The sequence below is a fragment of the Micropterus salmoides genome, unplaced genomic scaffold, assembly GCF_014851395.1.
Source record: "Micropterus salmoides isolate LMB-PRFRI ecotype aquatic unplaced genomic scaffold, ASM1485139v1 Ms_hic_scaffold_1162, whole genome shotgun sequence".
In the NCBI taxonomy this organism is placed as follows: domain Eukaryota; kingdom Metazoa; phylum Chordata; class Actinopteri; order Centrarchiformes; family Centrarchidae; genus Micropterus; species Micropterus salmoides.
Window position 1 is genome coordinate 15,947 of NW_024040222.1, and position 17,150 is coordinate 33,096.

General features: G+C 39.2%; 1 protein-coding gene across 1 annotated transcript in view; it reads right to left on the bottom strand.

Annotated features, from left to right (window-relative positions):
* Positions 1-16,849, bottom strand: part of LOC119898475 (ephrin type-B receptor 1-like) — a 29,443-nt gene extending 12,594 nt beyond the window's left edge. Inside the window, exons 1-5 of the mRNA XM_038712646.1 lie at positions 16,786-16,849; positions 10,747-10,902; positions 7,551-7,813; positions 2,138-2,213; positions 666-790 (exon numbers count right to left, since the gene is read on the bottom strand). Coding sequence (XP_038568574.1) covers positions 666-790; positions 2,138-2,213; positions 7,551-7,813; positions 10,747-10,902; positions 16,786-16,849 — 684 coding nt within the window. The remainder of the gene's footprint in view (positions 1-665; positions 791-2,137; positions 2,214-7,550; positions 7,814-10,746; positions 10,903-16,785) is intronic.
* Between the last annotated feature and the right edge of the window lie 301 nt (positions 16,850-17,150).

Genomic DNA, 17,150 nt, shown 5'->3' on the forward strand with positions numbered 1-17,150 from the left:
ATTCTTCAAAAGTCACCAGAATGCAGGAAACAAAGTCTCAGAAACTCAGAATCTCCACTTTGGTTTCAAAATCCTCTGTATTTTTGAGGTCTCATTGTTGGCAAGTATGCCTTGGACTGAGCCAGGCTAGCTCAAGTATTTTTATGCTAAGCTAAGTTAACCATTTCTTGGCTGTTGCCAAGACAGACATGAGATTGGCATCACACTTCTCAACTAACTCAGCAAGAAAGTTAATGAGCTTTTTTCCCCAAAATATTGAACTGTTCCTTTAAGTAAAAACACCCTCTTTATCTAATTAACTTGATGGTATGTGTATGTTTTCTCAAGGTGTTTCATTTACCAACAGACCAAATATTTTGTGGTCCTCTGATTGATTAATTTACCCAGCATCTGTGTATAAATAATGAACTGTTGTGACTTCTTGTCCACATGAGGATGCTGTAGACAGACACATTGTAAAGGTATGCGCAGGACTTTTTATGAGCTGAAATATTTGAGATGCGGTGAGAGTGTTGCTGCTCAGTAACAGTCCTGATAATAGATGACTTAGATGGAGTTGATATTGATCCACCATTTTATCAACTCTAATGGATTACTGGCTGTGACCATAACACCAAAAAGCACACAGACACACACACAAACACTCATTTATCATCCCACTCTACCTTGTCATAGTATCGTATCTCGTAGTCGAGAATAATCCCGTTGGGCTGTTCGGGTGGTGGCCATGACAACGAGAAACTGCGGCTCGTTGAGCTCACTTGGTGCATTATGGGAACTGCTGAGGGAGCTGTTAAAAACACACACACACACAAAGATACACACAATCAATTAGGCAGTTAAAAGATTCACTAGCATGCTTAAACACCATAAATATGGAAATATAGTGTGTAATTTAATGACATATTGCCAAGGATTATTTACACCCAAAGGAGAAAAATGTTTCCTCATCCAGCCTCATGAAAACAAATTACTGCTCTTGTCACTGATGGAGAAAGAAGAGTTATGTCTGCAATGCATTTTACCCATAATTTTAGGAACCAGAAGCTGTTAGCTATAATGTGTTTCATGGTTTTGCCTCTGGGATTCTTTTATGAGATGGTTTTCATCACATTTGTACTTAGAGTAAAGTGGAGAGAGGAGGTGAATCAAGACATGGAGATTGATACTACACTAGTAACAAGTATCAAAACGATGTAAGTTATATTGATAATGAGAACGTATGCATCTTAGACAGCAGAGTCATAAGGACATCATGGAACTACCATAATCCTCAGTAAATGCTGTGATACTTCATGGGCCAAATACGTCTTCTGTTTCATATTTTGACAGCGTGAGCAAGCTGAAACCTGAAAACCTCAATCTTTTTAAATATTGCCGCAATTGACATTTTACAGGGTTGTCTATATGTCGAGTGAGTTTCATATCCTAAGGTCCCTTGATATACGCTAAACCTAGTGCATAATTTAAACACCATCCCCTCTCGCAGTGCAGTCAACCGGAAAATAAATCATTTTTTGTTGAGTCCTAAAAGATTTCAGGGATAAGAGAGTTTTTCATCCGGTAGTCAGCAGTAACAAATGCGCTCAAAAAGCAGCAGGGTGACAATGGATCATGTTTCGATTAGGATTGAGCCTGGGTTGCTGTAGATGAGGTAAATGATGTGTTTTCCATCAGAGTAAAGCGGCTTTTAAATCTAAATTTGGGTAGCGGTGGAAATATCACTTGTGTCTGTCTCCATAAAGTATTGATGGAGCAGTAACTCAGCTCACTTTATAGTCTCCAAGAATTACACTGTCAGAGACTCAGAGAGGGACAGAGAGATGGGATAAAGGCAAGAAAAAATACTGGGGGAGTGGCAGAGGGAAGGAGGAAAACAGGATGAAAGCTGTGAATGTGCAGGAAAGGCAGAAAAGGGGGGAGAAAAAGGCAGACAGAGGGAGAGAGATGACAAGCTTATAACATGTTTTATGAATTAAAAGGTTGTAGCTCAATTTCCTTTATCCCCCTAGCCAGCCTAATCCACTGTGCCCCAGGGTATGCTTGCACACATATACACTGATGCTTGCACACACACACACACACACACACACACACACACACACACACGTGCACGGCTTTTGCAATCCTCACTCACCAGCCTGATTGGTTGTAATGTTGATTGACAGTTGCTGGGCGGGATAAGGGCTCTTGTTGGAGACTCCATTGACTGCCTGTAGAGTACAAAATGTAATGGTCAGCTATTCCTCCTTACAGACATTAGTTGCAGTTGCTAGGCCTGTCAAGCTTTCTGTTCTTGCTGTACATAAGGATTATTTTTCAAATCGATTAATCTAACAATTATTTTTTTGATTAGACGATTAATCTAACGACTAATTTTGGATATTCTAAAGAAAAAAAATGTTGCCTATTACTCGATTAACATACCAGTTTATCCAAAATAAATATCAAAATCATGTCTAATCAATAAATCAATATTTTATTCAATCAACCTGATGAAGCACATTCGAATAATCAATAGTAGCATATCTTAAAATGAATCCAATTTCCACGTCACTGATGTGTTGTGATAATAACAGTTACAGACATTAATTAGGCTACTTTACTTCAAACTTTAAATGTTTCTGACATGGATTTATTTCAATATTGACTAATGCAGTATGATAATCACAGGCAAATGTATTTCTGCATCAGTATGGGGCAAAGAAAACAACTGAAACGATTTACAGACTGTGCAGACAGTCACAGATTGTCTGTAATGTTAGTTTCAGCTGTTTTCTCGCTCACACGTGGCCATTAAATAAACAGAAAATATGAAACAGCTGAACATTAGATGACATACGGTGTAACGTTACTTTGCCATGACAGCAGCGGGGCAGAAATTACTTTTAACATGAAGGCAATAAATTTGACGCACGTAATGCGAGTCGACGTATTTACGTAATCGATTACGTCAACTATGTCGATGAATCGCCCCAGCCCTAGTTCTCGCACTGCACATATAGTCTGTTTCTCAATCTGCGTTCTTTTCTGTACTTGTGTTCTTGTGGATTTGTGAAATGTCATCAGTCACAGCCAAAGTACTGTTCCAATTCAAATGTCCGCATCTAGCCAAATACAGTCAAATACTCAGATGTGCTCCGCCCGTTTTACCGAGCCTGTATCGGTGGTGACTTGTGTGGATTTCGGATAGCCAGGTATCCTATAATGCATTTTGTCGCCAAAAAGCGGATATGTCGGAGGAGAAAACTCACAACTGTAAGTTATAATATTGCTGTTCTTCTGTCACATACAGCAGTTTTAAGTAGTTTTTATGTGGGAATATATATATATATATATATATATATATATATATAACCAAATATGTGGTTGATTTGTCAAGACAGAGCTACGACGGAGATGTGAGGTCGCGCCCGCTAATGGGTCCGGCCGTCATCAAGTCTGCTGCTGTTCCAATTGCTGAATGACGGACTACGTGCTCCCGTTCCTGGGAGTTTGTACTTCCGAGCTGCAAGTCCGAGCTTTTTAAGTACAGAAGTCCGAACTTAGCGAACTCGGTATTGAAAAACAGCCATGCAGTTCACAGTGGTGAACAGTGGCAGATGTAACACTCGAAATTCTTAGTAACTGTTAACAACAGCAGTCCCTTCATTTCAGACAGATGTAGATAAAAGGCTTTTCGATTCTAGCCAGCAACTAGCAATTTTACTGGCTGAAATGACAACTGTCGCCAGCAATTTATAATCAGTGTAACTAGCTAGCTGATTAAGCCAACATTAGCTCCATGAGTAGGTTGAAAACACCCTTTTACTGACGAATGATATTGTGCTAAAAGAATGAGGCTAAAGACACATGTCCCAGGCATAAAATAAACTGATCCAAGAGATAACAAAACAGATTGTTTTTGTACTTCATTATAGAGCTAGTTAGTTATTTAGTATGATAAGGTAAAATGTAATCAGACTGTTATTTCCTGCTTAAATAACTGCTTGACTTCTGAACTTACATATTTGGGCAAGCAAGACAGAGGTTAGATGTAGGACTTATTGTTCTTATTTTCTAACAGAATGTTTCAATTTTAATGTTTCAAGAGAAAAGACTTTTAGGATGAGGGGACTGATGTGTCTGCCAACCTTATAATATCTGGTTGGCGTAGTGTTTTAGCTCAAGGCAAAGCTGCTAACATTACCCTACACTATAGCATCCAGGGCTTAGCCCAGCCCAAAAAAGGAATAAACCGAATCTGAACACTTCTGATCAGACAGATATCTCACCACAAATCCACACAAATGTTATCTTAAGCATGTCTGAGAAAGTGCAGCTCACAGCCGCTTTAGAGGGAAGCATCCTGCAGCAGAGAGACAGTCAAACAGAGCAAAGTGTCTCGGAGCGAGGGGAACCGAGAGAGCTACAGGTGGCAGTGTCGCGGTCAGGTGTGTCATGTTATTTAATTAAAATTTTGCTGGGGACCATTCAGTGGTTGGTGACAAGCCCTGAAGCTGTGTGCAATACTCTCTTTCTCAACAAAGGCATGCTGAATAACGGGGGGGGTCACGTTACCTAAACTTCAAACATAGCCTCCGTTCTTCCTCCGGAAACACTGATTTCATTTGATTTGACCTGCCCTTGAGTTAAGGTTGCTAAGGGGGAGTCAATTATCAGCAACAATGAGATGGTTTTCATTTCAGTGTGGAAGCACTGCCAATGTCTTATTAGTATGTACAGTCTCACCGTCTTTCTCATCTCTTCAACACAAAGACACAATTAACAGGTTCTGAGTGCGCTTTAAAGACCACCTAATTAGCTGCCACATTGTTTGTCATGAGCTCAGTTAATCATTTTGACTGTCGAAACAATGTCTTCCATCATAGCAAATCATTGAACAAAGGTGTGGTAATTAGTGGCACTAGCTTAATGGCTTACTCAAAGCTCTATAGCTTTGAGTAAGTCATTCCAACACATTGTTTTTCTACATTGATTTTCTTATTTTGTTATCATTTCACATTGTAGTTTGTGTTTCCCCTTTCCTTGACTTTCTGAATATTCAAAAATATCAGTATTACCAAAAAAAGCTCTCTTCATTTCACCAGTGACTATGACACAGAGAGATACACAGATAATTTTAATATCAAAACAAATGTTGGAAAATAAGTGGCACCTAACTTTGATGCCACCATTTATTTTGTTTAAGTAGTTGTCTGTTTTTTCACTTGGTGGAAAATGTAATTTTGGAAGAAAAAAAAAGAAATCATATCTCAATGGAAATTAAGTTACATCTTTAAAGGTGGCTGGCTTCAGCTCAATATCATCAATATCATTATCATATCATTATCCGTCCATCCCAACCTTTCAAAATGGATCAACTAACGCATCAAGGCCACAATATTGAGTAGATCTAGTATTGAATCATGTACTGTTTTTTTATTCCTATAAAAATCCTGTTACTTATTAATAGGTCCATTGGACTTATTGAGCTACAGGAGGTCTCTGGCCTAATGATTAAGATTTGGCCACATTTAGATCTGAAGATCAGATGACATTTTACAATCAAAAACTGAAAGTAATGTAACAAGCTTCTTCCACCTTAACAATTACAACACAGCTGACCTTGATTTAGACACCCAGCCTTGATTGTAAAAGCGGCTGATGGCAGAAGATTAAAGGTTCACCATCGTACTGGCTTTATCGGCATCATGGTGGCCTTGTGGTTTGAGAGAACATGATGTAACTGCAAATTGTGCATAAAAGCCCCCATGTCAGCAATCATCTATGTAGCCTCAGTATCCTTGAGCATCACAGTGAATATGTAACAGTTGTTAAGTATATTTTAGGATAGTTTTTATAGATTTCAGTATAAAGTAAGTCAATCTTCATAAAAGTTACATTTCAAAGTATTTTTCCTAAACATTGTGCAAGCAGTGGTGTGAAAAATTACAACCTTTGAGCATCACACAAAGTTTTGAGATCATTTGGACTAATAGTGGTCGAGATGGCGCCAGTGTGTGTGGTATTTTGTGCAGGAGTTATAACACGAGGTAGGTGGATTGGTATACAGTATCTACAATATGACAACAGTATGAGCAGCTCTGAATTGTTAGCCAGTGGTAACCAGTAAACAGGTGGCTGAGTTATTGGGTTATTGCACAGGAATTGTTCCTGACACTGTGAGTCAGCTAGCAGGTTGGCACCGATGATGTTTTCTTCCAACGACCTAGTAAGGTTTGATTATGGTAGAAATAAAACTTGGACCCTTTCGACTCCTGGTTGGTACCTGTTGTTGGCCTGGATGAGGTGTTCCAGCCATGCGGCCCTTGCTCTCCTCAACCCTGCTGGCGCGGGGTAAATCTGCAGAACCTGCGGCCTCTGTGCAGGTTCCTCATACAATCAGTGGTGTAGACCCACCGTTTCCTGTCAGGGTTGACTAGTAAACGCTAAATCGCTAGCAAACAAAACTTTTGTCCTTAAGGACTTCTTCACATCCCGGGGATGGATTTTCTCTGTAGGCCTATGACTGAGACATGGCCGAGAGTTGGTGAGTCTAGTACGTTTTCTGAACTCTTATTTCATGACTGTTGCTGTTTAAACTCCCCGTGGACGTCGGGCCGAGGAGGAGGAATAGCAACTGTTTATAAGAATGGGTGTAAATGTAAGCAGTTGTCGCTATCATCCTCGTTCACCAGCTTTGAACTGAGCTTATTTGAACTGGGTCGCTCTCACAAAGTGTTGTATGCAGTGGTCCACCAGCCTCTCAGATACAATAAGGACAATAAGGAAGTCAGATCTATGTGCCACTTAAAAAGAATAAAACTGTTGTACCGTTACTTAAGTGTCTTGACGACATAAAGGCCTGGATGGCTCTTGAACTTTTTAGTCTTAATGAAAGTAAGACAGAAGTGATGTTTTTTGGTGGAACTACTGGGACCCCCGTGTTGATCGGGGTTCCTTGAGTCAGTACATCAAATGTCTTTGATGTTCTCTCAGGTCAGCCGATCAACTGCTCCTAAGTTTGCCCACAACAAAGCGCAAGCTCAACTGTGCTTTTGCTGGAGCAGCTCCTAAACTGTGTAACGATCTACCTTTGCACATTAGACAGGCATCTTCACTGTCTTTTTTTAAGTCTCTTCTTAAAACCCACCTCTTTTCCTTGGCCTTTGAAAACTGAAGTTGACATTTCTTTTTTTGATTGATTGATTGATTTTATTGTTTTATTGTATGGTTGTTATTGTTTTTACTTGTATTGTATGCATCATGTAAGCTATGTATTAGTGTCTTTATTTTTTATTTATTTATTGTTCTGTACGACACCTTCTGTCCACTTTCAATGTCTAAAGTGTTCTATAAATATATTTTGATTGATTGATTGATTACATACACTCAAATCTCTAGGATTAAATGGTGGCTTCAAGTTTGAAGCCTAAAGGCAGTAAGTGTGATCCTCAAAAGAGCATTCCTTTAACAATGCTGAACAGCATGCACACTGAAGAAAATCTTCCCAGAATAAATAAGGCTTTAAAAAAAAAAAAGCATTTCTCTCTGCTCAATGGACAAACCTGTATGTCAAAGGTGTAAGATGTGTGAGCCCGCAGCTTGCTGATCTCCACCCTTGTTTCCTTTAACCCTCGCTTCCCTGGAACGAATGCCACGCTGTCGTCACACGGCTGACATGCCCGGCGCTCACTGCTGTGGCACCGGCGGCATAAGACATTATATGACAGGTCATCACGGTGTCCGAGGTCACGTGGAGAATGCCACTCCAGCATAACCGATGTCTGATTGACGACTGAGACGACGTTGCGAGGAGCTGAAGGGACACCTAGAGAAAGATGACTGGAGGTTAAGGGATTGACTCATCAAGACATGGATGCAATCAAACTTGATAATCACTTGAAACAATAATTCTTTTTTTTTTTTATTAAGCAGTACCTAACAATAGCTGACATATGGGTATTTTTTGTTATCCCAGGATGGCTGGTATTTTATTGCTAAGCAAGCAATAAGCTATGTTTGGAAATGTTTCAGTTGATATAATATTATTGTAACTAGCAGGCCAAGAACTCTTATATTGTGATTAATGTAAATGGAGTGTGCCATTTCAGGTTTACTGATTTATTAGTTTGTACACAAGCTGGAGTATCATTGTCCTGTGACCCATCCATCTTTTCTATAAGCAAATCTGACCCATTAGTGAGATAATGTAAATATTCAACAATTAGGGCATTAGGACTAAAAGAGGAAAATAAATACCAGTACTAACTTCGAGAAATAGGACTTATTTTAACTTCAGTATTTCAGTTTGCCGCAACTTTGTACCTCTCTACATTTCACAAGGAAATATTTATTTCGAGGCTGCCTACATGCAAAGTTGCCAAGTGCAGTTTCCGACCAGAACTGCTGGTACAGATGTGGGATTTCAGCCAAACCTGTCTCTAACAGTCAGAAGGTGACCTAACATCTCCGCCAGCCAGAGAATCAGTCTTTTCGTCTGTCAGTCAGTCAGTTTCTCGCTTTCTTTTCTGTCAGCTCATCTCTTTGATCTGAGGTGTTGAAGGGAGTCTTAAAAGCACACACAGAGTTTTCACAAGGTTAAACCTAGCGGGTTCACTTCTCCTTCACTGTTCACACACATCACAATACCCGCGACACACATCAACACCCTCACGACATGGTGGAACAAGAGCAGTTGAAATGAAATAGATATTCAACCTTGGCATATGTTAAATTATAGTCATAAGAAACGTCTTGAGATGGCCCTGTGGAATATGTGTGTATGTGTGTATTTGTCAAACAACTCAGAGACACCCACCCTGCAGAATCAAAGTGCAATACAGTACAGTACAGTCAGTAGGGGGTTGAAAATCTAAGTAGCAAAACATTCCTACTGAGAGAGAGGGCCCGTCAGAAACTGCATTCATTATACACACATAGATGCAGTGTATTGACACAGATATTGACTCAGTCTTACTTTTGATCTGAGTAGCACAAATACAAATTATTTTACACTGTCAAACACAGCAAATACACATTCAAATGCAAAAAAAAGTAAGAAAAGAGGCACTTCAAAGACTTATCTGTGCTGCTGTCTGCAACCATATTTCTTCACTGTTTCGTAAATGGCTTTTGCCGTATCAATCTGACCTATACACAAAAATACACTAAAAAAACCTACACACATCCAGTACACACAGACCTCCTCCGTACCTATGCAGCACATAAGGCATACTGAGGGAATGATTTTCTATCAGGCAACTATCCACACACTGCACACTCTTCCATTTCACTGATCTGATTTTATATGTGATTGAGTTTATACCAAATAAAAAACTGAAGCTCCTTCCTGTATTGAGGTTCTAGCCCACAGTGTTCAGAGTTCTCACTCTCCTTTTTCTGCTGTTGCTGTTGTGTTTGAAAAACTTGTAACTCCATTTGTTTGTGCCCTTGAATTGAAAGCACCAAGGTAATTCACGAGGCTGTGTAGGCTGAGTAGGTTGACACTTGACACCTTTTCTCTGGGAAAGTAGATTTTTCTTCTGTCAGCATCAATTTGAGAGTGTGCTGCAGCTGTTTGAGGTGAGGCTTTTCATGTGGTTTCTTTCTTGTCAGAATAGGTTAACCCCATAAATTGTTCCATAATCACTTTCCCATATAATGTAATGAATGATGAGTGACACAGTTTGACTGCAGTACAAGTAAAACAATATTGCAAATATTGCAGCATGTAGCCCCAACGAGGCAGACAGTTTCTAGTGTAAGATGACACGAAAAGAGTTTTGATCCTTCTGAACTGGATTACATCTATTGGATTGCAAATCACTCTTTTGCCTCTATGGACGTTTTAATAAATTATTATTGTTATTTTACATTATTTTTCCAACTGAACAGAACTTTAGGTGTGAAAGCCAACCAAACTGTGTGCAATTGGATGAATTAGTCCAGTAGTATAGTATGATTTAGTCAAAACAAACTCACAGGCAGAGGTGAAAACCAGTTCGAAAGAGGAAAAAAAAAAGGGCTAAAAGTAGATATAGCAAATATTTACTTGATAAAATAAAACAGAGAAAATTCAACAGTTTTTGAGTTACCTTTTATGTTTTTTGGTATAATGTTGCAATTTAATTCATGAATGTAAAACAGTAAAATAAAGAGCCGCCCATGAATGAAAATGGGCTTTTTTAGCCCCCAAAAAACAGTTCTATCCAGGTCACCAGGATGTGCACAAACACAAACACACGCCTCGACACGTACACCCAGTTTCGCAGTTTGAGACTAGCTGTAGAGACAGTCCAAATGATTCATGTCTCAACCTACTTACACCATCTCTCTGTGGAACTGAGAGGCAGCGTTTTTCAAACTCTGTGCCTCGTCTTGCATAGCAATATAGCCTTTTCAACACACTAAACACATATTCACTTCAATGGAAAGCCTGAGGAATGTGGCAGTGTTATTACTTACTGCTCCCCAAATCCCCAAACAAGGACGGGGACATAGCAGCACACTTGCTCTGAATGATGTGCATGAAATCAGGGATGGAATGATAAATCAATGCAGATATTGGCCTTTAATTCAATGATGGTATATTGGACTGTCAGTGACGTCAATCACTAAAATTCTGTATTGCCAGCCATTGAGTCCAAAAATCTGCCTCCTGCATAATCACATTAAGCAACACTACTGAGAAAGGTTTATTGAGTACGTATTTTTTGTTCTTTTGCATATGTGTTTGTTTGAGCTTGAGAGAGACTGACTCACTGGTGCACACGTCCTCCGGTTTGTCCATGTCTCCACGGTAATAGCCATTGCGACAACCGCAGAGGGTGGCAGCCTCGATGGTAGAGCGACTGTTGAGCGGACATTGCTGACATAATCCTGCCCCCTGGGACGACTTAAAGGTGCCCTGAGGGCAAGCTAAAGAGAAAGAGAGAGAGGGAAATCACATATAAAAACAATACACAACTCTGCCTCTTGAACATGAATGGAACACAACAAATAAGATGGATGTGTAAAAAAAGTATTTTTGTCTTGATTGCAAGACATTAAGTAAACTTTGTTTTAGAAAGACACTGTACCAGTAGAGTTATTTCTGTTAGAATGAAATTGACAAAGCACAGAGGGGATGGCAAAGGGCTGAACGATTTGGGGAAAAAATCTAATTGCGATTTTTCTGCCAAAAATTACGATTTGCTTTTTTTTTTTTTTATTGAAGTTTTGCTAAAGTTCAATATTCACTACCAGTGTACTTTTGACTGAAGCCGCGTCAAGCAGCACAAAGCAGCTTAACCAGACAGGAAGTCAGACACAGAACGGCATGGAGAATCTGGTCGATTTTCAATATAAAACCCCTTTTGCAGACTCACGATCGTACATCAACAATAAACACAGTTAAAACAGACCAAAAAAAGACACAATATAACTACGTAGCCTACTTAACCATAGTTGAAGCACAAAAATCAAGGACAACTGAACAAATAAGCTAAATCTGAACAAGTCGGCAAAATCAGACAGGCAAACACTCTTATTCTGAAATGCACCATGTGGAAATTAACATTAGCCTGCAGAGAGCGGAACAGAACGGCCTCACAGAGAAATGTTCTCTGTAGTTGAAACACACAAAATGACAAATTAACAACATGTAGGCACAACCACTGCCTGCGTCTGTCCTGCTGGCGCCATTGTCCCACACGTTTCCTCTAGTGTTGCTTGTTGTTGTAAAATGCACACACCCTGTTCCCGCTGATTGGTGAGTAGGACCATAACAGGAGGTGCATGGCGCTTGTGATTGTCGAGCAGATCTGTCACACAAGGATGACAACAGAATGAATTTGTAACTGCACGACTGTTTAAAGCGGGTCAGATGCGCTCTATAATTAACCCACATTTAAATCGCCTCTTCACGATTAACTAATCGCGTTCTTTCAAATCGCAATTTCGATTTGAAAACGATTAATCGTTCAGCCCTAGTATGGCAGCACATTATCTTGTTCAGACAAGATAAACAAAAACATTTTGTGTTGTCCACAAACTTAGTGGCACGCTGATTTGGTCATATATCTGTCATTATGGTTTATTGGTTCCTTTATCTGGGTCAGAGGTCTTCTTGCCCGTAACTGAATCATACTTTCTGACATGACACACATGAGTTCTTAAAGAAGATGTCCCCTTTATTCAGCTTGTATTCATCCAGGGACGGCTTGTGCTGAGCATACAACTCACGCTTGTTATTCAGCTCATATATACTTGTATGGAGTTTCATTTGAATTTAAGTCCACTTAGGATAAGACAAGCCTTGTAATGGTGGTCGGAGTTGACACTTCTGTAGCACTTACAGAAGTTTTGAGTCACTACATGTTGTGTAACTAAGGTGACGCCTGTCTCATCTACAGTGTTTAGTAGGCTGTATGAAAGCCATCCCTTTCAGTTAATTAAATGCCAATGCCACAGCAGGTCTTTTATGGGTCCCTCTACGGCCTTAAACTTGATAAATTATACCACCTATTTTTAAAGCAATTACACATACCAGATCCTTTGTAGTTACCTCTACTGGATAATGTGTATTTAATACCCATCTGTTGCAAAATAACCAAATCAAACTAGTCAGTTATAACTCTGAGCTGTGCAAAGCTTCCCAGTTCATCCAGAGGGAAACTTCAGGAAACGTTCACACAGTTCCATAAATAAGAGTACAAAAAGTACAACAGTAAAAAAGTAATTTAAAGTTCTCATGTGTCGCCATTACCGTACTATCCATTCACACCAACCCACTGTCTGTATTCTTATCCAAAACAATATGCCACAGATGTATGCATCATCCCCCTTTTTTCCAGCTGGTTTTGCAAAAGTAGTGTTGCATTTATCATTTTTGACATGCATTTTTAATAGCAACAAAGTTAAAATATATATTACACTGGCTCTTAGAACAAAATAAGCACAGCACTTTAGAAATTGTGCTGCTGATTAATGACACTCATGTCTCTGTTACCTTAAACATATGTTGTTAAACACAGAGACCTGCCTGTGTGTTTGCGAGGAATATATGTTTTCTATTTACTTAACCTTTATTTTAGTAGGAGGGTCTCTTGAGATGAGAATCTCTCTTTTTAAAGCAAGTCCTAACCAAAATGGTAGCACAGTTTGAAAATAATAAACAGCACAGCACCAGGTGAAATCAAAACACTTTCAGAGCAGCTGCAATTATTTTCTAACTACTGAAGTAAAATCTGAAGTAAAACCCAAGGACAGCTCAGCAGCTGTTCATCTGACTATGTTCAAGTTCAATGTTTCAGGCTAGAGTACTTGGCAATTATTTGTCAGTTGTATAAATATACTATGCCTTGGTCAAGGCATTTTGATAGCAGCTCAGATTAGCCAGTAAACACTTCCATGCTGGTCAGCAATTGAACCCTTCAACGCTCTGATTTTGTGCAGAAACACTGCCACCACAACAGCACCACTACGACTGACTGTATGACTGACTGCGAGCACTGAGAGTATGTGACAAACAAACTAAAATAAAGGTATTCCATCTAGTTTGAAGACAAAGTAGAGAAGGTTAGATTCACTAAACAAATCAAATGTAACATCATGACATGGTCAAACATTTGAAGTAAAACATATCTATGATAGACATCTACATACTGGATACTGTTTATATAACATATAAGTCAGAGTACTTTGTGTCCCAGAAGGAAACCTGGTTTAAATTCACACATGGGATTTCATAAGTGCCTTTTTGGTGAGGGCAAACACTTCTGAATTATGATTATAAGTAAAATAAAATAGCTGAACAGGCAAACAGAGAGGTGTGAAATGAGAAATTAGACTGAAACAATAGCTCTGCCAAAATGCAGGGGAAAAAACAGTTAGTTCTTTTAATGTTACTTTTTTCCCAGTTTTGATTTATTTTTAGCACTTTGTTTTCCTTCCTCCGTTGTATGAATGTTCACTTTATCTCTAAGATGGTTTAGATGCTGTTAAGACCAAAATGCAAATGTTACACAGATTTATGGTGGAAGACAGATGGGTGCCACGCAAGCACACTTTTAGGGAGTCCATACGAACTGGAGTTTAAATGGTGACATGAACTGAGTGAAAGAAGCAAATGAGACAAAGTGCCAGCAAGTTAAGAGTGTCAGAGTGTCAATTAATCAAATGTTAAAGGGTTAGGCAGATTTTGTACACAAACACACAAGAGAATAGGGAAAGAAATTGAGAAGGACTGAATAAGGGAAAGTGACACATAATGAAAGTGCTGTTTTTATTCTTCCCTCTCAATGTCACTGTTTCTGCAGTACTCTTCTATTGTGTTCACTCTCCTGAAATGTTACGTTATTTCTTGGGTTTGCCGATGCTTTTGCTCTAATGTGATTTACAATGGAGGATACTGTTCTTTGCTCCCATGTTTTACTGTATATTACATTGTACATGAAGCAGAGAGCTTGAAGAAACAATTCAGAAATCATATTTGAAGTATACTTCATATCATATTTCAGGAATTAATCAAGCTTTGATTGAATGTGAACAATGGCATACATCGCTGGACCCAAATGATATCACTGAGCAGCTGTTTCACCCCTTTGAAATGATGGGACTGTCACCGTGGGGAAGGACCCAAATGCAGACAGTCGACACAGCAGGATGAGATCAGTGGTTTAATGACCAAAATAGCTTACAGGCAAGTTGAGGAAGGCAGATAGGTAACAGGTAAGAAAGTTCTGGGCTGGTATATGTAGTGAGTGATTAATTAGGGAAGTGAAAACAGGTGAGTATGTGAATGAGCAGAAGGTCAGGTGACTGCAGCGTTGATGTGGGAAATCTGGTGAAAAAGTTCTTCTGATGGGCAGGTAGGGCAATAAATAGTTTTAAGGAAGGGGCTGATGGGGAAAGGAAGGAACGTCCGAAGGCATCTGGTAGATGGATGGAAAATGGCAATGAAGGGGCCTAGGGAAGAGGGGAGAACTTTTGAAAAATCTTTCCTGGAAGGCATTCATAGTGTTGCACTTGGTTGTAACATGAAAAGTAAGTCCTGCAAAGAAGGAAAGAGAAGTTGAGAGAGCATGAGAGAGAAGAATAATTCTTGCCAACTTTCTCACCTCTGCACACCTGGCTAATCATTTTGGAAAGGTGTTTCAGAAAGCTACAGAAATTGCTGGACACAAATTAGCATAGCATAACTCTGTTTGATCCAAACTCCATTCAGAAAACAAGCATTTTAAAAGATGTTTTCGTGTTGTCTTGTGGACAGAGCTGAGAAAGTATAAATTCAGACGTTTTACAAATTGACATCATGATGCAGTAATTTCAGCATCCTTTTATTTGATTTATTACAAAGAAATCCTGGCAAAACCTGTTTATTTTGGGTTCATCCCGCTGTGGTAAACCAGATTTAACCAGCAGTCAATCTTGTGCAAGTAATGCAAGGCAAAAATGTGCTTCACTTTCTGTGAACACACCTCCTACAACTGGTGAATAATTTGTCAGTGTTGTGTTTTTGGCTTCTTTCTGCTGGTGGCCAAAGAAATCAGTTATTGCTGGTTTAAGAGTATAAAGGTGTTGGGGTACTCTATAGCTTAGGAGTTAAGACAGCAACCATGAACCCATACGTCCTTGGTTTGACTCCAGACAGGGCCTTTGTTGCAGTTATATTGCACAATTTTGTGTCATTTCTCTACTCTTCTGTATTTTTTTTTTTTCAAAAATACTAAAGAAAAGAGTAAATGGCTTTGAAAGGTTGTGAGACCGCGTAAAAGGCTCTGTTGGTCTTTACATCCATTATAGCCATTATGTTTTCTCACATTATATTCTCACTCCACATATTCAAATTATCTTCAGCTACAGTTTTGCCAATGTTTCCCTCAATCTCCCTTTGTCAGACATACTGTCTCTCCTTTTCTTGTGTGTATGTCACACTTCATTTCTGTTTCTTTATATTCTGCTGTACTTTTTTTTTTTTGAAGTAGTCTCTTCAGGAGTGTCAATGGCTTGTACCTCTTTGTGTGTGTGTGTGGCTTGAATAGGCAGATAGACATCTGGCTTGTCAAGGTCATTTATTCAACAACCTTGCTCATACACATGGGGTGTGTCACCATGGCAACAAGTCTTGCTCCCTTTCTCTATTATTTATCTCTAGATACCTCTCTGTATATTTATCTCTCTACTAAAACTACATATGCATGTGCGTTGTGTTTGTGTGTAATATTTGTAAAGGAGGAATAGACCAAAATGTTGTCTTGACAGTGGGATTTTAATAAACAATCTGATTATGCGTTGACAGCTGCTCCATAATGATACAATAATTAAAGTGGTCATTATGCTCATTTTCAGGTACATAATTTTATTTAGGGGTTGTGCCAAAATAGGTTTAGATGGTTTAATTTAAAAAAAAATGTGCACATTGCACATAAGATAATTTTTTAATTGTCACTTTGATCAACCTTACGTGCACACAAATAGATTAACATTTGGTTTTTATTGGTGTCACTGAGTTTAAATAGTGTACCATTGTTTAACCTCTTAAATGCCCCTAGGATGCCTATGTCCTTGTCTTTCAGAGGCTGTAGCGGGATTCTTGCTTTTAACGCTAGTGTGAAGATACTCGTATCATCACAAACTAGATAACCTAAGGCATTCATTAGTACCAACCATGTCATGCAAGCTTCTGCAAAGGGGGCCAAATTTAAGCAAATATTTAGAAAGGGAAAACTGGCTTGGCCATTTTCAAAGGGGTCCCCTGAACTCTTGTTTGTTAGTGCTCCTGGTTGTTGTAATGACACTGTTTATGGTCGTTACAGTCACCTGAGACCAAGCCTGAACGACCGTTGTTGGCATTGTCACATGAGGTCTGTGACACACCTCCCATACCTACGATGCTGTCTTTTTATCCCTTCTCAGGAGATTGAACAAACATTCAGACTTGACCTCAGGTGACTCTAACGACCATAATGACGTCACAGTAATAATACTGAATGAATGTCGTTACAACAACCAGGAGCACTAACAAACCAAGTGGTATCCATCACCTTGATAACAACTAGAGCCGAGTTATCGTTTTGCAGATATTATTGGCAGATATAAGCTACTTGCAGATATATCTGAATTGGGGTTTATAACAGCCGATATGATTATTAAAAAAGAGAAACACAGAGTCGTATGTTTCCCTC